This window comes from Acomys russatus, chromosome 17 (genome assembly GCF_903995435.1).
Source record: "Acomys russatus chromosome 17, mAcoRus1.1, whole genome shotgun sequence".
NCBI classification, from domain to species: domain Eukaryota; kingdom Metazoa; phylum Chordata; class Mammalia; order Rodentia; family Muridae; genus Acomys; species Acomys russatus.
In genome coordinates, this window is record NC_067153.1 from 42,503,345 (window position 1) to 42,521,964 (window position 18,620).

General features: G+C 48.1%; 2 protein-coding genes across 2 annotated transcripts; both read left to right on the forward strand.

Annotated features, from left to right (window-relative positions):
- Nucleotides 1–441: 441 nt before the first annotated feature.
- Cby1 (chibby family member 1, beta catenin antagonist) lies at nucleotides 442–8,026 on the forward strand. The gene is made up of 4 exons (XM_051159993.1): nucleotides 442–592; nucleotides 6,169–6,274; nucleotides 6,356–6,474; nucleotides 7,476–8,026. Exons 1-4 carry the CDS (start codon nucleotides 515–517, stop codon nucleotides 7,554–7,556), a joined length of 384 nt encoding a protein of 127 aa, XP_051015950.1. The 5' UTR covers nucleotides 442–514; the 3' UTR covers nucleotides 7,557–8,026.
- A 5,907-nt stretch (nucleotides 8,027–13,933) lies between these two features.
- Nucleotides 13,934–15,328, forward strand: Tomm22 (translocase of outer mitochondrial membrane 22). The gene is made up of 4 exons (XM_051159340.1): nucleotides 13,934–14,098; nucleotides 14,263–14,381; nucleotides 14,764–14,881; nucleotides 15,053–15,328. Exons 1-4 carry the CDS (start codon nucleotides 13,982–13,984, stop codon nucleotides 15,125–15,127), a joined length of 429 nt encoding a protein of 142 aa, XP_051015297.1. The 5' UTR covers nucleotides 13,934–13,981; the 3' UTR covers nucleotides 15,128–15,328.
- The last annotated feature ends 3,292 nt before the right edge of the window (nucleotides 15,329–18,620 follow it).

Consider the following 18,620-nt stretch of genomic DNA (forward strand, 5'->3'; position numbering starts at 1 on the left):
GAACACCACTGTCAATCTGCCGCACTTGTGCAGAAGTTAGGGTTCCTGGTGCTGCTTAGTTGCTTACAGGCTTAGTAAAAAAAAGTTCCGTTCCTTCCTCCACACTGTAACGTGGCAAAATTGCTCCAGGTTAACTTAACTGAAGCCACACAAACTTTGGTTCAAGTACCTGTTCCCACTGAAGACCTTAGCTTTCTCAATGTCACCAGCCAGATGGGGTGAGTAGGAGGGTCTTGTCAAGGGGGCAGTTGGGAGTTAAGTGAGCTTATGCCAAGGCCTTGGTAGATAGGGAGCCTGGCACATAAGGAGCATGCAGTGCATGGGAGCTCCTGCCAGAGCCTCAGGCCCCCCTTGCCATTCTGTGTAAAGGGACAACTCTTCCCAGCAGGCATTGCTAGGATTGGTGATCACCAATGGGCAAAAGGTTTTCACAATCTGAGAACAATAAAATGACATCACTGATCTGTTTGCCCCTAGGAGAAGGAAGTGCTGGTGTTTCCTCATCAAGACAGGGATGCCTCTCTTTGGGAGTATATTCAGCCCAAAGAAGACCCCTCCTCGGAAGTCCGCCTCTCTCTCCAACCTGCATTCTGTGAGTGGAGAATGGGGTGGCATGTGTGGCCTCTGGGTGGGGAGGCAATGTGTGGAAGGGCGTCCTTTGAGTTTGTATTATCCAGGTTTGAATCCCTGTGTGGGAGTTTCTGTCAGAGTTTATTCAGGAACCTAAGACAGCCAGCCTCATTCTGCTGAGTTTCTCTGTGTAGCCTTGGCTGTCCTGGACTCGCTTTGTAGACCAGGCTGGCCCCGAATTCACAGCGATCCGCCTGCCCCTGCCTCCCAAGTGCTGGGATTCTAGGCGTGCGGTCACTCTTAGTTGCAAAATATGCTCAAGAATTCATTTTAGTCATGTTTGAAGATTAAATCCAAGCTGGGTGCGGTGGGACACCTTTAATCTCAGCACTCAGGAGATAGAGGCTAGTGGATCTCTTGTGACTTTGAGGCCAGCCTGATCTACAAAGTGAGTCCAGGACACCCAGACCCTGTCTCCAAAAAAAAAAAAAAAAAAGTCAAGTTCAGGGCCTTGATATAAGGGCACTTGTTGCTCTTGTAGAGAGGACCTGGGTTGTGTTCCCCAGCCCCCACATGGTGGCTTATAACCTCTGTAACTCTGGTTGGGGGGGGGGGTGTCCATCTCCCTCTTCTGGCCTCTAATGGCACTGCATTTACAAGGGTCACAGACATACATGATAGCAGAACACTCATACACATGCAATTAAAAACAAATCTTTTGTTGTTGTTGTTTTGAGAATAGAGTCTGTGTAGTCCTGGCTGTCCTGGAGCTTGCTGTGTAGACCAAGATGGCCTCACACTCACAGAGATCTGCCTGCTTCTGCCTCCAAAGTGCTGGGATTAATGGCGTACACCCCGACGGCCTGCCACAAAACATACTTAAACAGGGCTGGAGATATAGCTCAGTGGGTAAGAGCACTGGCTACTCTTCCAGAGGTCCTGAGTTTAATTCCCAGCAACCACATGGTGGCTCACAGCCATTTATAATGAGATCTGGCGCCCTCTTCTGGCGTGTTGCCATGCATGCCAGCAGAGCAATGTATAAATAATAAATAAATAAATCCTTAAAAAAAAAAAAAACACTTAAACAAAACAAAACAAAACAAATTGAGTTTATTTCAGAGAGTCACAGAAGATGCTCACTTGCCACTATTAGTGACATTTGAAAGGATAATAACCGTTCCAAAAGAGGAGGTCCAAAACCATCTGGGGCTCTAACAGCACTGGGACAAAGGTTAGCTTTCCAAAGGCAACGTGGAACCCACCTGAATGCATGGCTCCACACTGAGAAAATACGTAATAAAGTCATTCCTAGCCGTGAGATGCCTCTTCCATCCTCAGTGCAAATATATACAGACCCCACACAATCCTTTCAGTATGTGTGACCACAAACCGGGCCCTCCATCCCCACCATATCCCTGTCAGCCCCAGTTCCGGGTGCTACTGAAGGCTCTTTCTTTTTGTTGTTGTTGTCATTTTTTTGTTTGTTTGTTTTTTGGTTTTTTGAGACATGGTCTCTCTGTGTAGCCTTGGCTGTCCTGAACTCCCTTTAGAGACCAGGCTGGCCTCGGAGTCATAGCGATCGGCCTGCCTCTGCCTTCCGAGTGCTAGGATTAAAGGCGTGTGCCACCACGCCCAGCTTGCTGGCTCTTTCATACCACAGATGATGGGCCCTGACTTGTTTGTCCTTTTCCCACGTGACCATTTGTTCAGATTAGCCGATCCTTCAGGGCTCAGTGGGCTCTGTAGCAAGAATAGGGCCAGTTCTGAAGTCCTTGAGTTGCCAGTTAAAATCACAGTGCTAAGGCTAAACACTCTGGGATCCTAGTTTTCCATGCCACGGGCTTTGAGACTCCCTCCAGACCCTGGTGACACAAATACACATGGTGCTGTCATTGGGACAGCCCTTGTCCTAAAGGCAGCAGCAGCAGATAAAGCATCTGTCTTTGAGTGTGACTTGAAGTTCACCCTCCCTACAGCCCTGCCTCACAGGCAATTGCTGGAACTAGGAAACACAAAACAAAACACGGTGGGCTCTAGGGAGCTTAATAGCAGCCTGTTACTACAGGACAGTGGTCCAGGTCTTGAGAAAAGCACATATGTCACCTCATGGCCTTGTCCTCTGAACACCGTTTGCTTCCACCACCCAACCTCACAAGAGCCTCCTCTGTGTGCGTTGCTCTACCCAGAGTCGTGTTCCCTAGTCATCTGTATCAGGAGGTCTCTTAGGTGCTGGGGTCCCAGGGGAATGGGGAAATGGCTCAGTTGAGAAATGTGAGGACCTAGGTTTAATCTCCAAAACCAACATTTTAAAAGTGGGGCATGGGCTGAAGAGACAACTCAGTGGTTAATAGCACTTGTTGTTCTCGAAGAGGACCCAGGTCAGATTCCCAGTGCCCACTCGGTGTGTCACAACCACCATACGTCCAGGGATCCAGTGTCTTCTGCCCTCCACAGGCGCCCAGCATGCTCGTGGTGTGCATACACGCATGCGTGCATGCAAAACACTTACACATGCACCCATGAAAAAACAAATCTAATTCTTTTTTTTTTTTTTTTTTTTTTTTTTTTGGTTTTTTGAGACAGGGTTTCTCTATGTAGCCTTGGCTGTCCTGGACTCACTTTGTAGACCAGGCTGGCCTCGAACTCACAGCGATCCACCTGCCTCTGCCTCCCAAGTGGTGGGATTAAAGGCGTGCGCCACCACCGCCCAGCTACAAATCTAGTTCTAAAAATATAATAAATTAAAAAGTTAAACACTGGCCTTGTGGCATGTGAATTGGTGTGGCACACAGGAAGAAAACAGGGGGCTGAGGGCAAGAGGATCCTTGGGACTCGCTGGCCAGCCAGAGAAGCCTACTTGCTGAGCTTCAGGCCAGTGAAAAACCTTCTTTCAACCTGGGTGCTGAAGAGGGTGGGGGTGGGAGATGAGGGAGGAAGAGAGAAACTAGGAGGGGGGTTAGTTATGAGGGAAAATGCAAAGATGAGGGGAAAAGAGAATTTACTGCAAAACACTTTTGCTTTAAAATGCCATAATGATAGCTAATGCCCTATATGCTGGTTTCTTTTGTGTGTGGTGGTGGGTAGAGTTGAGACAGGGTCTCTCTATGTAGCCTTGGCTGTCCTGGACCTTTGTGTGTAGACCGGCCTGGCCCTGAACTCACAGAGATCCACCTGCCTCTGCCTCTTTTTTGTTTTTCGAGACAAGGTCTCTCTGTGTTAGCCTTGACTGTCCTGGACTCGATTTGTAGACCAGGCTGGCCTTGAACTCACAGCAGTCCGCCTGCCTCTGCCTCCCGAGTGCTGGGATTTAAGGCATGGACCACCACGCCTGGCTTGCCTCTGACTCTTGAACACTTTTGAGTGTTAGGATTAAAGATGTGGGTCACCATGCCTGGCTTGAAATTTTTTCAAAATGTGGATGGTGCCTGAGGAATGACACCTGAGGGTGCCTTCTGGCTTCCACACATGTGTACACACATGCATCTGCACATACATGAACACTCTTATACACACACAGAGAGCAAGGGATATATCTTAGTGGTAGAGCACTTGCCTAGTATTTGTAAGTCCCAAGGTTCAAGCTCCATTTAAAAAAAAAAAAAAAAAAAAAGAGGCAGGGGAAAAATCCAATCTCTGAATCCACTGAGTTCGCAGAGGTCTTAACGAGGAGAGCGATGTGGAACAGAGTTGCCACTTTTAACAGGATGGTCAAGGAAATCCTAACTGAGCAAAGGACAGTTCAGCACACACTTGATTGGATTCTTCCCTCTCTCCCTTTCTCAGGCGCGCGCGCACACACACACACACACACACACACACACACACACACGCAGGCGCGAGTGCATCCGGCCTCTTGAGCTGCTCATGTCTCCCTCAGAGGGTGGAAAGCTTCTCTCTGGCAGAGTTGCTCGTCGTCATTCACCCTTATGTCTGACTGTGCAGGAGCGAGGCTTGACGGAGGTGTCTGATGAGTTTGATATATCATGAATACGGAGATTAGACTGTCACACATTAACAGGTCCTACCAGGAGCTATTAGAATTTATGCCTCATCGTAACTATATGCTTCCATATTAAGCAAATGACAATTTATAAGCTTCCTTGTATTATAAATGTACAGTGGGGCTGGAGAGGTGGCTCAGTGGTTAAGAGCACTGTCTGGTCTTACAGAGGTCCTGAGTTCAATTCCCAGGAATCGCATGGTGGCTCACAACCATCTAGAATGAGATCTGGTGCCCTCTTCTGGCACTGCTGGTGTACAGGCAGATAGAGTACTCATATAAAATAAATAAATAAAACCTTTCAAAAATAAATGTACAAAAAGAAATACATGCACAGTGAAGAGAATGGATTAAAATTAAGTATTATTACATATGTAAAAATGTACAGTGGGGCCAGGCGTGGTGGTGCACGCCTTTAATCCCAGCACTCAGGAGTCCAGTCCAGGACAGACAAGGCTCCACAGAGAGACCCTATCTCAGAAAAAAAATACAGTGGGATTCTTTGAATATCAAGTAGATGTAAAAAATAAAAAACTCAATTTACGATGGTGTAGTAGCATACATCTTTAATTTCAGCACTCACGCAGGCAGGCGGATCTCTAAGTTCAAGGCCAACCTGGTCTACAAAGAAAGTTCTAGCACAGCCAGGGCTACATAGAGAAGCCCTGTCTCAAAAAAAAAAAAAATTCAAGCTAGGCATGGTGGCAGCAGCACTTGGGAGGCAGAGGCAGGTAGACTGCTGTGAGTTCAAGGCCAGCCTGATCTACAGAATGAGTCTAGGACAGCCAAGGCTACACAGAGAAACCCTGCCCTGAAAAACCAGAAAAAATAATTAAATTTACAGCCTACATATATATCATTTGTGGGAACTTGCAAAGTATAAACCAGAATATCTAACTCTTCCTCTTATAGTTTAAATTGGGTGGGTGGGTCCTCACGACCAGAGGCCAGAGCGGACACTAGGGGTCCTGTGTTTTCACTCTTAGCCTTATTCTCTTGAGACATTCTGAACCCAGAACTTTTTGATTTCACCTAGGCTGGTGATCAGCAAAGCCCATTGACCCTCCTGTCTCCCATCTACACCCCTCTGTCTCTCTGTCTCTGTCTGTCTGTCTGTCTGTCTGTCTCTTTCTCTCTCTCTCTCTCTCTCTCTCTCTCTCTCTCTCTCTCACACACACACACACACACACACACACACTACTAGGTCAGCATGTTTGCACAGCAAGCACTCTTACCCACTAAGTGATCTTCAGCCTTTAGCACAAATGTTTGTTATATATAGTTGGATAGTTCAGCCTTTTAAAGGATATTTAAGGTGTTAACTGTGATGGTAAACTCCTTTAATCCCAGCACTGTTGAGGCAGAGGCAGGCAGATCTCTGTGAGTTCCAGGCCAGCCTGGTCTACAGAATGAGCTCCAGGATAGTCACAGCGACATAGTGAGACCCTGGCTCGGAAAACCTGTTTTTTAAAGGTGCTAAGTACCGGTGGGAGGACAGACCTCTGTTTTGTTGGACCTAGAACTAGTTGGAGGAGCTGGAACGTGATTTCTTGTCCTGTGGCTTCTTGAACCATCATGGTGTCGTCTTCCCACAGTTAGATCGGTCAACGCGGGAATTGGAGCTGGGCCTTGACTATGGAACACCCACCATGAACCTGGCGGGGCAAAGCCTGAAGTTTGAAAACGGCCAGTGGGTGGCAGGTGAGTGGCCCTTTCTGATGTCTTGTCAGTCAGGATGAGAGGAGGAAACCCCTTTCCACTCTTGTTGTGTGCTTCCTGTAGACTCGGTGGTGAGTGGGGGTGTGGACCGGAGGGAAACTCAGCGCCTGCGCAAACGAAACCAGCAGTTGGAAGAAGAAAACAATCTCCTGAGGCTGAAAGTGGACATTCTGCTGGACATGGTGAGGAAGGAGATCAGAAGTGATGCCTGGGTTTCCCCTGCCTCGAGCCAAGCTGTCCAGCTGATTTCCCCAGGGCCCATTTGCCAGGTCCATTTCCTGTGCATGCAAACACAAACATAAACGCCAACCCTTGCCACCAGGGATGGTTAACAGTACCCACAATTCCTGTGCCTGTGCTGAGGGTATCCTCTAGGCCAAGCCAGAGTCTGGTTCCAGCACAGGAGGAGAGGTCAATACAGCGGAGACAGTTTCTCAGATAAAGCAGTATGGAAACTGAATGGCCCAGGTTAGTGGCAGGAGTGGAGGTTAGATGAAAGCATCCCAGGCGGTAGGGAAGTCCACTCATAGCGTGGAGGTGTCTGGCCTCAAATAGGCTGGATCAGTACCTAATGCAGTCCTGCTGAGTGCACACACCAAGCTAATGTCAGCCTGTGTCCGCTGGGCCGGGCAGTGCCTATGTAGGATGATGACAGCATGGTGGAGCATGTGGAAAGCTTCTTTGCTCCCCTGGCTAACTGCTCTGTGACTTTGTCTCTCCAGCAAAGCAGCTGGTATCAGAACAGTACCTTCCTCATGGAAGTAGAGACTACCCATCAGCCCCTCTGTCTTCACGTTCAGTGTCTGCCACCTTGTGCTGTAAAGCCGGGTCAAAGATCCTGATGAGGAAAGGACCATTATTTTTAGGAGCATCCCAGTCCCCGATTAGTTCTTTTTGTAGCATCGGTCCCTAAGTGCCTTTATATGAGCTATACAGCTCAGAGTGAGTGGCACTCCCTTAACTGCAGTATCTGCTGCTTTCACCTGTCACACAGGGCATGCTGTGCAGTTGTAATGTAACGGGAGGGCTAAGGGTGTGAAGTATGCATAGATTCCTGTGGCTACCAAGGCTTTCCTGCTGGGTGAGGAATGGCAGCCTTTCCTCAGTGCACAGTAGCTGTGCAAGCCTGCAGCATGGCCTGGTACATGTCAGTCTTTGTAACAGTGTGATGCTATGCTTGCAGCTTTCAGAGACCACTGCTGAGTCCCACTTAAAGGACAAGGAGTTGGATGAACTGAAGATTATCAGCCGCAGGAGGAAATGAAGCGCCTGGGAACACTCGAGAGACTAGAAAGAGTCCCACGGACCAGGGGAGGAGGATGTGGCCGAGCCCTTTGATTTTTAGTCAGATTAGTAGACTTGCCCTAGAGGAGAGCAGTAACAGGCCCTGGCTCCCCTGGACTGGGAATGGAGAGGTGACACAGGAAGCAAGCCCCAGGAAGGTCTGGAAATAGTGAGCCTTTGGTCACAGTCGCTAGGTGACAGCATCCAACGCTCCAGGTCTCAGAGTCACCAGGTTTCAGACAGCTGGCAGCTCACCTCTTCACACTGGTGTCTGGGGCCAGAGAAAACATCACATGAGGGTTGCACAAGCCAACAGCTCTGGCCTGCCTGCCCCACCCCACCCCCACTCCCAGCCACACACTCTGCCTTGGGGAAGCCTCATCCCCAAGCCCACAGCCTCTTCTGTCATCAGCAAGCTCCAGCCTCCCACAGCACACTGGGTTTACTCTGCTTTCCCATTTCGGCTATTTTTTATTTTTTTATTAAATGGTGTTCAATAATCTCTGTGTGACAAAAATAAGTAAACCAAACCAAAACAAAACAAAAAAGCCCAATTGTGAGTTCCTGTAAAAGTTTCTATTATTGTCCAGAAGAAATTGTAGTTTCAGAGGCTAACTCCCTCCGTTTGCTAACCTAGGCCTGGATGCATCTAACCTGTTAGAATCTAATCTAGGCCTAGACTGTTTCAGCCTCTGAGACTTACTGCTGAAGAAGCTCACCCTTTCTAGCTCTTCCTGAACTCTTGCTGGCTGATTCAACTCAGCTCGTCTGGCTCAAACTCCTCTCTAAGCTGACTGATTCAAACTGCATCCTCTCAGCTTCTGATTGAATTGCTCTGCTTGGCCTCTAACTCTAGCAGTCTGTTTTAATCTTCTGGCTCCTTCTCATTCTCTGGCTCATTCTGTTTTCACCTGTGTCTAGCTTGTTCTCTGAAACTTCTCTCTGTAAAACTCTCCCAGTAAAAACTGCCTCTGAATTCCATGTTACAAACTCAACTGCACTGCACAGCCTCTCAGCTCACTCACTGCCTGAACAGCATGGACTAGAACTCAGAGGCCTGCATGCCTCTTGTCTCTTGAGTGCTGGAATTAAAGGTGTGGACCACCACTCTTGGACGTAAGCTTTTATTTTTTTTTTTTAAACAAAATTTTAAATAACTTTAAAAAAATAACCTTTTTAAATAAAAAATTTTAAATATATATTTTTAATGTAAGCTTTTATCTGAAACTTGCTCTATGCTTGCCTCTGTCTCCTGGGATTAAAGAAGTGTTTGTATTCCAGGCAGAGTAACTGTGTTGCTGGATTAAAATTCCTCTACAGATTCCTCAAGAAGTAAACAGAGCCTAGGTTCTAAATTTTTGTTGCTCCATCAAAAGACAGGATTTTCGGGATTGGGAAAACAGTACCTTGAAGTGAAAAACCACACTGGAAGAGAAATAGTGACGTCACATCATGTTCAAATTCCTCTGCTTTCCTGCTTGAAGGAGGTAGCACTGGTGGCCCACTAGGGTGGCATGGGAACCAGCGCCCGGGTTAGTGGGAGCCAGCTAGCCTTCTCTCCTCAGAGGGGAGTCTAGTTGTCAGAGGCCAGCAGGGGACACAGGTTGAGGCATAGTGCCCAGGGCTTTCAACTGGGGACTGCTGCTACTGTGCTTACCTCCTGAACTGGCACTGAGCCTGGCACACTTGCCCTCATCCCCTCGTCCCACTGCTCCATGTGGAGGCCAGAGGACACATCCCACATCCCCCCAGTCCAACCCTGCCTATCAACATGCCTAATTGCATAGCTGTTCAGGGACCAGTTTGGAATCTGCTTTAGACAACGGTGCAAGTGCTGGAAGCCTGGGCCCTGGTCCACAGTGACAGAGGAGGGCCCCGCCTACCCTGAGGCTGTAGCTGGTAGTCCCTCCTAGCAGCCAGCAGAACACTGCAGGGGCATGGACAGCAAAGCCACAACTCACAACCTCACAACTTCAGTTCCTGATCCTAGAGCGAGTGCCTTTAGCTCTATCACGTTTTACTTGGTTTTGTTTTGTTTTGTTTTTTACTTCCTTGTTTGTACGGGGCAGGTTGCATGTGTCCTGCTCCAGGTGGAGGTCAGAGGACAAATTCCAGGGGTCAGTGTTTCTTTTTCCCATGTGGGTCATGAGGATCAAACTCAGGTTGTCAGGCTTGGTGGCTTGTGTTCTCATCCCATGAGTCACCTTGCCGGCCCAAGAGAATGCTTTTAGTACTGAGGAAACCATAAAAGGGTCCAGATACATCATATAGGCACAGGTTATGGAATAATGGGGTTTTCTTGTGTCCAGGCCACTGTTCCATTTTTTAAAAAAAGATTTATTTATTATTTATACAGTATTCTGCCCGCATGTGCACCTGCCCGCCACAAGAAGGCACTGATTCTTATTACAGATAGTCATGAGCCACCATGTGGTTGCTGGGAATTGAACTCAGGACCTTCGGAAGAGCAGACGGTGCTCTTTACCTCTGAGCTATTTCTCCAACCCTTATTTTCTTTTCTTTCCTTTTTTTTTTTTTTTTTTTTTTTTTTTTCCTTTTTTGTTGTTGTTTTTCAAGACAGGGTTTCCCTGTGTAGCCCTGGCTGTCCTGGAATCACTCCGTAGCTCAGGCTGGCCTCGAACTCACTGAGCCCCACCTGCCTCTGCCTCTCTAGTGCAGGGATAAAAGGCATGCACCACCACACCTGGCTGGCAACCATTTATTGAGGACTGCTGATGCTGGACATCTTGTTTGTTTGTTTGTTGTTTTGTTTTGTTGTGTTTTGTAGACAGGGTTTCTCTGTGTGACATCTCTGGCTGTTCTGGATTCTCTTTGTAGACCAGGCTGGCTGAAAACTCACAGAGATCCCATGCCTCTTCCTCCCAAGTCTTTGTTTGTTTGCTTTTGAGACAGGGTTTCTCTGTGTAGCCCTGGCTGCCCTGGAACTCACTGTAGACCAGGCTGGCCTCAAACTCAGAGATCCACCTGCTTTTCTGCCTCCTGAGTGCTGGGATTGCAGGTATGCACCATGGCGCCTAGCTCAGCATGCTTTCTTTTTGTTTGTTTGTTTTTTGTTTTTTGTTTTTTTTGAGACAGGGTCTCTCTGTGTAGCCTTGACTCTCGCTTCTCAGCTTGTCATTCTTAAGAGTTTCCTAGGTTGATATCTTCTTCGGGATATAACTAATATTCTCCCTCAAAGCCTTTCTCAGGCAAACTAGAAGCTGACTAGTGCTGGCTCCTTGGCATTCTTTCTTGTAATCATGGCAACAATTCTGGGAGGTTTTGAGCTCCGTTGGATTTGGGAAGGACTGTCACTGAAGAGCTGAAATAGAACGCTCTGTGGGCGTGAGACAGCATTAGAGGCAGTCGTCAGAGGTCTGATAACTGCTCTGAGGTTTGCAGGTACAGACTGGATTTTTACAGCTCTTGTGGGCTCCCCCCCCCAGAGACCCATGTGGCCCCCATACTGCAAGTAAGAGCTTCACCTCCAGCTTCAAATTCTGACAGGGGGCCAGGCGTGGTGGTGGCGCATGCCTTTAATCCCAGCACTCGGGAGGCAGAGGCAGGCGGATCGCTGTGAGTTCGAGGCCAGCCTGGTCTACAAAGGGAGTCCAGGACAGAGAGACCCTGTCTTGAAAAAACAAAATGAAAAGAAAAAAAAAAAAAAGAAAAAAGAAAAGAAAAAAAATTCTGACTGGGATAGAAATGGCAGTTACTGGAGGAGCCTTGAGAGGGAAGAGGTGCTAGGACACCCTCCTCCCACCACACACTGAACTCTTACAGGTCCTGTTGTGTGGCCTCTGGCCTGGATTCCACTTACTGTGTGTGGCCTTTGCGGCTGGACCTTTGTTGTCCTTGACGCCTGCAGTGCTCATCACACTCCCAGATTCTGGAATTCTGTCCTACCTATGCTCCAGACTCAGGCTTCTCTGAATCATCTTGTTCACCCCCTAGTGGTCGAAAAGTGACACTGCATGATCCTACTCACCACCCTTACACCCCACACCCGTTAGGGTTTCTCTGTGTGTGTAACAGCTCTGGCTTTCCTGGACTCATTTTGTAGACCAGGCTGGCCTCAAACTCACAGAGATCCACCTTTTTTTTTTTTTATCATCTCTTGGCAATTTTACAATTATTGAAAACCTTTACTGAGCTGGGCATGGTGGCGCACACATTTAATCCCAGCACTTAGGAGGCAGAGGCAGGTGGATCTCTGTGAGTTCAAGGCCAGCCTGGTCTACAAAGGAGTCTAGGCTGTTAAATGGAGAAGCTCTGTCTCAAACACCGGAGGGTGGGGGGAGAAAAGAACCTCCTTTTAATGTTAAACACGCTCTTTTAAATTCATGTATGAGCTGGACATGATGTTGCGTGAGTTTAGTCCCAGCACAGGGGAGAGGCAGGTGGATCTCTGTGAGTAGGAGGCCTACGTAGTTCCAGGATAGCCAGGGCTACATAGAGAGACCTTGTCTCTAAAAAATAAAAAACAAGCTGGGCACGGTGGCACACGCCTTTAATCTCAGCAGTTGGGCGGCAGAGGCAGGTGGATCTCTGTGAGTTCAAGGCCAGTCTGGTCTACAGAGTGAGTCCAGGACAATCAAGGCTACATCAAGAAACCCTGTCTCGAGAAACCAAAATCAACCAACCAAACAACAACAAACCAAAAACATGTTTGTGGCTCACTTGGTAGAGTGTAGCCTAGAATGCACAAAACCCAGCATTCACAAACCAGTGGTGGTACATCTGTGGCCTCAGTATGAGGTGGAGGCAGGAGGATCAGAAATTCAGGGTCATCTTTGTCTACAAATTGAGTTCAAGGCTACCCTGAGCTATATGAAACCATGCCTTAATCTGGGGAGAGAGGCTCAGGGGGTAAAGATACTTGCTGCTAAGCCTGAATTTGATCTTCAGGACACACAATGAAAGAGAATGGACAGACGGCGTTGTTGGGTATTCACCAGAGAAGACTGCTCCAACATAGGTTTAAGCCAAAAGAAAATCTTTATTAGCTGGCTGGTGAGTACACTGGATGTTCAGGAAAGCCTTTCTGAGGGTGAGCTTTTAAGTACAAAAAATATGTTCAGGGTTGACACACTTCAGTAAATGAGAACACTTAGTCAGAAATGAAACTACAGAAGCTAAGAAGCAAGGTTAGTACATTTAGAGACTTTCCCAGAACTATGGACTTTGATGGACGAAGTCTTTGTTTTCACTTTTGGCTGTTGGTGCTGTCTGTACTGAATTTTACAGCCTGAATGGCACTTCCATCATGGAGTCGGTTATGCTAAGGTCTGGGGCCCTGTTACAGAGAGTATCAACCCTTGCAAGTTGTCCTCTGACCTCCATAAACATGAGTATGTACACTCATGCACATACATAAAATAAAAGTGGTTTGGTTTGGTTTTCTCTGTGTAGCCTTGGATGACCTGGACTCACCGTATAGACCAGGCTGGCCTCAAACTCACACAGGTCCGCCTGCCTCTGCCTCCCATGTGCTGGGATTAAAGGCATGTGTCATTGCTACCCAGCAAAAGTGTAATTTTTTAAAGTAAGATTTAGTTTTTCCAATTATGTGTTGTTGAGGCTGGAGAGATGGCTTAGCATTTAAGATCATTTACTGATCTTCCAAAGGACCCAAGTTCAGTTTCCAGTATCATGTCAGGGGGCTCATGACTGCCTGTAACTCCAGCTCCAGGGATCAAAGGCCTCTTGGCATCCACACTCATGCGCATATAAACGTAATTTAAAATAAAAAGTTTAAAAAGTATTCGTTGTTGTTGGGTGCAATGGTATACGTTTGAAATCCATTCACTTGGAAGGCCAAGGCAAGAGAAGTCTGAGGCCAGCCTAGGCTACCTCAGCAAGACCTTTAATCCTTTGGGAGGCAGAAGCAGTCATATTTCTGTGAATTTCAGGCCAGCCTGGGCTACATAGACCTGTCTCTAAGAGTACTGCTCACCTGGCGGTGGTGGCACACGCCTTTAATCCCAGTACTCCGGAGGAAGGCAGTGGAAGGCGGATCTTTTGAGTTCAAGGTCTACAGAACGAGTTCCAGGACAGCCAGGGTTACACAGAGAAACCTTGTCTCGAAAAACAAAATGACAAAAACCAGATCTTGTAAAAAGAAAAACTGCAGGTTTCAGAGCCCAGCCCAGGCCCAACTGCACGGAACAGCTGCAAAGGACCTGCACCTCCCCTAAAGCATGCTCCTGGCTCTTACTGTCAATTAAAATCAGAGACTGGTGACACGGGGCGTGGGGGGGGGGGGGGGGGGGTTAAGGGGGAGAGGGCCGACGAGATGTTGTGGCGTTCTTTCTCTCTAGCCAGCTCTACTCGCTACCGGAAGACGCTCTGTCCAGCGGCAGGCCGCTCTCACCGGCTCCCTTCCGCTTCCGGTGTCCTACAGCCATGGCCGCCGCCGTAGCTGCAGCTGGCGCTGGGGAGCCGCTGTCTCCCGACGAATTGCTCCCGAAAGCCGAGGCGGAGAAGGCCGAGGAGGAGCTGGAAGAGGACGACGACGACGAGGTGCTAGGGCCTGCGGGGAGCGGGGCGGGAACGGGCCGTCGGGGCGTGGGTGCCGCGAGCCGGGAGGGCGGCTTCTCCGCGCGGCAGGGAAGGGCCGGGCCCCGGGCTCGGCGGCTCCTGTGGTGCCGCCGCTTCGCCAACGACCCTCACCTCCTCCACCACAGCTAGATGAGACCCTGTCGGAGAGACTCTGGGGTCTGACGGAGATGTTTCCAGAGAGGATCCGGTCTGCCGCCGGAGCCACCTTTGATCTCTCGCTCTTCGTGGCTCAGAAGATGTACAGGTAAAGGGCACGAGTAGAGATGCCAAGCGTGTGCATGGAGGAGTGACGGGTGCTGTCAAAGGACACTGGGCCTCAGAAGCCGCAAGTCAGAGTTTGAGTGACCTTGGATTCGATTCATTGTCATACCCCGAGTGTGGCTGGTCTTCTGCAGACTGGAGTTCTTACCTGACAGGGGATGGTCGTGGGAGTTCTACCAGGCTATCTAAGGTCATTAAAAGCGAGGCTTATAACAACGTACTGTAATCACTGGGTAATTACTACGCCCCCTGCCTCTGCTAAGAGTTTGGTGCAAGGAGTGAATAGGTTATGCTTTCAGAAACATGGAACTACTGCACGTTCTGCTTTTCTTTGCATGTTCCCCACACACACTCTCGCTCTGCAGATTCTCCAGGGCAGCTTTGTGGATCGGGACCACTTCCTTCATGATCCTGGTTCTTCCTGTTGTCTTTGAGACCGAAAAGTTGCAAATGGAGCAACAACAGCAACTACAGCAACGGCAGGTAAGCACATGCTCTGGGCTCTGGGCCAGCAGTGGAGGCCCAAGGAGTAAATTGGCACTTAACCCCAAGTGGGAGTAGGGCCGTGTACTTTAGGCGCCTGACTGCTCAGCAGTGTAGAATTTGCCTACCCCTCATGGGTGTCTTAACACTCTTTTCTTTTTCCTTTTCCAGATACTTTTAGGGCCTAACACTGGGCTGTCAGGAGGAATGCCAGGGGCGCTACCTCCACTTCCTGGAAAGATCTAGATTGTTACTTCTGTGTTTGTCCTGGTGGGAGAACTTTGAAATTCAGTTGTGTTTGAACTGCTGATTGTTTGAACTTTTTAATTCTTTTTTTTTTTTTTTACTTTGGCACATCAATACATTTAAACCTGGTGGGAACTTTCTCCATTTCTCATGGAGAAACCCCAGTTGCACCTGTGCCCTTCATAATGCCCTCACTTATTTCCTGTTGCTGGAGTACAGCTACGTGGAAAGTTAATTCCACCCTAGTCCTTTAGTAAATTGCTCCTAAGGACTTTTCACATGCCCATTGTGGGAAAGAAGTAAGAACTCCTGACCATTAAGGGCTTTTTTTTTTTTTTTAAAAGAATGGAAATGTCTAGGCCGTGTAAACAATGTGGAACTGACAAAATCCATTACAGCTGCAGCGCAGAACAGTCACCAGGAATCCTTATGTAAGCTGGAGAGAAGGGAAGCCGGCTGTAGCGTTAGCCACACGGGGACTGTGGACAGAGCAAGGCACTCATTTTCTCTGCACATTTTGACTTAGACCTGTGTGTGTATAAAAAAATGTCAGAACTCACTTTTTGTATTTAAATATTAAAAGACCTCCAACTGAAGTGTCATTGCTGTGTTTGTGATAAGTATTTCACACTTAGGCTGCTTTAGAAAACCAAGGACATTGCCTACCAGATTTCCTCTTGCTTAAGCCGGGGCCACCTCTATTTCAACCCCATTTTATGTGTCTTCAGTTGTAAAGTTTTATTTTTCTTTTCTTTTTTTAGACAGGGTTTCTCTGTGTAGCCCTGGCTGTCCTGGAACTCATTTTGTAGAGCAGGCTAGCCTCAAAAGGCCTTTTTCTTCAAGACAGGGTCTCATTGTGTAGCCCTGGCTGTCCTGGAACTCTGTAGACCAGAGCTGGCAGTGAACTCGAGACCTGCCTGCTAGGATTAAAGGCATGGGTCACCACTGCCCCCTATCCCCAAGGTGGTAGTGCTTATTGCCCTAAATTCAAGTATCACTTCCAGACTCCCACAGAAAGTGAAGGACAGAGTCTGGATGTGCAGTCTACACTGTATTTATAAACTGTTTACAGTGTGTGCTGCCTTCTAGTCTTGAGGGGTAGTCTGGAAATAGAGCTTGTTATCTAATTGTTGCGTTTATTGGGGGGTAAAGAATCTCCATGGCCCAGGCTAACTTTGAACTTAGTCCTCCTCATGAGTGCTGAGGGCTTATGGGCATGCACACCTGGTAAGACTGCTTTCTTTCTAAGTAGTTGCAGTGAGTATCTGAGAGACTCAACTATAGTACTATCTTTGAACCTTGCAGTTTTTCCACTCAGTCTTTTGTTTTTCTCTTTGTAGACCAGGCTGGCTTCAAACTCAGGATTGCCCACCTCTGCCTCCTGAGTGCTAGGATCAATGCTGTACTAACCTAAGTGATACCACACTTTGACTTTGGTTTTTGTGCCAGTCTCAGCCTTCTATACGATCAGTTCTCAACAGCACTCTGCTTTAGGAGATTGTATTAGTCCCACGGGTTAAATAATCAGCACAGAGCCTATCACTGCTGAGTCTAGATTCAAACCCAGCCTTCCAACCAGACCTCTGCTGTGTGCTCTCCAGGCCAGGGGCTCCAGTGTGCCTGGTCTTTCACTTGGTAGTTAGGGAAAACACTAACAGATGGTGAGCGAGGTACAAACTCCAGTGGAAATCTCATTTTTAAAAACTAAAATTCACATGTTTATTTTCTGAGGCAGGGTGTAGCCAGCTGTATCCCAGACTGACTGAACATAATCCTCCTGCCTCATCTTCCCTACTGCTAGGACAACAGGGTGGTTGGGGGAACCCCTGCACTGAATCTCACCAAGTGAACACTTTGGTTTTTCAGGTGGGAGATTTGATCCAGGTGTCTCAGAGTGGTAACAGATCCCTCTTATGGCAGAATCACACCAAAGGTTTTTACTTAATCAGGCAACAAGTAGATTTGTATTCAGTTTTTCATTTTTAATATTTGGTTAAACAAAATACATCTTTGTAAACAAACCCAGCACAAGGCCAACAGAAAAAGGGAATAAAGCGAGAAAAACAAAGCCTAGGGCTGCCCCTTGCTGGGCATCAGGGTCAGGATGCCCCTTCCTTAAAAGGAATGGGGCTTTTTGCCCTTGGGCATCAACATGGGTCCCTGTTCCTAAGCACCAGAATTGGATATGAACAGAACCAGGCCTGAAATGCTTAAGTGTCTTTGTACATCCCACTGGCTCATGGACTCCTCCTGCACAGGATTCAGTTGCAGTGCCATTTGCACAGGCCCAAGCACATCTGTAGGGAGGAGTCTCCTCTCTGAAGAAATGGCTTAACTACCACTGACAGTGCCAATGGACCCGAGGTCCTGCTTGTGACAATCAGCAAGGTCGGCTGTCACTTCTGGCTGGTAGTGATTGGAATGTCATTGTGCAGGGGCAGAGCTCCCCATGGTGCCAAGCAGATCTGGTGTAGAAAATGGTGCAGGACGACCGTGGCTGAGTAATGCAACAGCCACTTGTGGCCTCTGCCACCTGAATAAAAAACGGCCTTGTTGAATTGAAGATACATGTGCAGAAAAGTGCTGGTGTAAACATGCACTCCAGTCACAGTGGGGAGATAGCCCCGCTTCATCCCAATAAGCTTGCTCAGGATTGACATGCAAGCCCCTGGGCTAGCTCTGCTGCCAAGGGAGAAGCCTGGCCAGTGGGGCAGCTCTCAGACCTGCAGAGACCATGGATCCATAAGGGCTGGCCAGGTCCCCTGCCTGCCCACCAGCCTTGAAGGCTACCACAACACATTGGTGTGTGGTATGGTACTTATTTCCACTCCCTATTTTAAAAAAATTACAGGTGAAAAATGGTCTAGAACTACTTGAGGTGGGGGCGAGCCAACTCTTAGTTTTTAAAGGAAACTACACAAAGATGCCGAGCCCAGGGGCTCTAGCCCGGTGCACACAGCCAATCAGAGCTCTGGTGCTCAGGATGTGCCTGCCAGTTCTTGCTCTCAAACTGAAGCTTACCTTCATGGCAGTTTCCTTACCCAACTCTGTCCCAAACTGTGAAATTTGGTGTCAGTGGTAGATGTGTTTCTGATCTTTGCTAAAATGGTCAACTAGGAGCACTGTCCCTCTTCACTGTCTTTCGCCTCCTAAGTCAGGGCGGTGAGATGGTAGGGACATAACTGGAATGAAAAGCCACACGAGACGTCTCACCATCACCTGCTGGAATACTGTGCAATTCACCTACTTTGGAATATAAGACCTTTTCATTATAAAACTCCAAGGCTGGATGGGATTAAAAATGGGATAAGAGGTGGCACTATGATTGCAGATGGCATGCGGTGCCACCACTGGGGACTTGACAGTTTCCTGAGAAGCTTATGCTCTGGGTCCTTTGAGCCAGTACTGGCTTGTACTGTGTCCTCAGATTCCCCTGGTGTCCTAGGAGAGAAAGGAGGTGGCCTCCCTGTGCCAGAAACATCAGTGACACTAC

Excerpts from the sequence above, each read along its gene's own strand:
- Tomm22 (XM_051159340.1), top strand. The coding sequence starts at position 13,982 with ATGGCCGCCGCCGTAGCTGCAGCTGGCGCTGGGGAGCCGCTGTCTCCC. Across the intron at positions 14,382-14,763 it reads GTGGCTCAGAAGATGTACAG|ATTCTCCAGGGCAGCTTTGT; the intron begins GTAAAGGGCACG and ends CTCGCTCTGCAG. Across the intron at positions 14,882-15,052 it reads AGCAACTACAGCAACGGCAG|ATACTTTTAGGGCCTAACAC; the intron begins GTAAGCACATGC and ends TTCCTTTTCCAG.
- Cby1 (XM_051159993.1), top strand. The coding sequence starts at position 515 with ATGCCTCTCTTTGGGAGTATATTCAGCCCAAAGAAGACCCCTCCTCGG. Across the intron at positions 593-6,168 it reads CTCTCTCCAACCTGCATTCT|TTAGATCGGTCAACGCGGGA; the intron begins GTGAGTGGAGAA and ends GTCTTCCCACAG. Across the intron at positions 6,475-7,475 it reads TGGACATTCTGCTGGACATG|CTTTCAGAGACCACTGCTGA; the intron begins GTGAGGAAGGAG and ends CTATGCTTGCAG.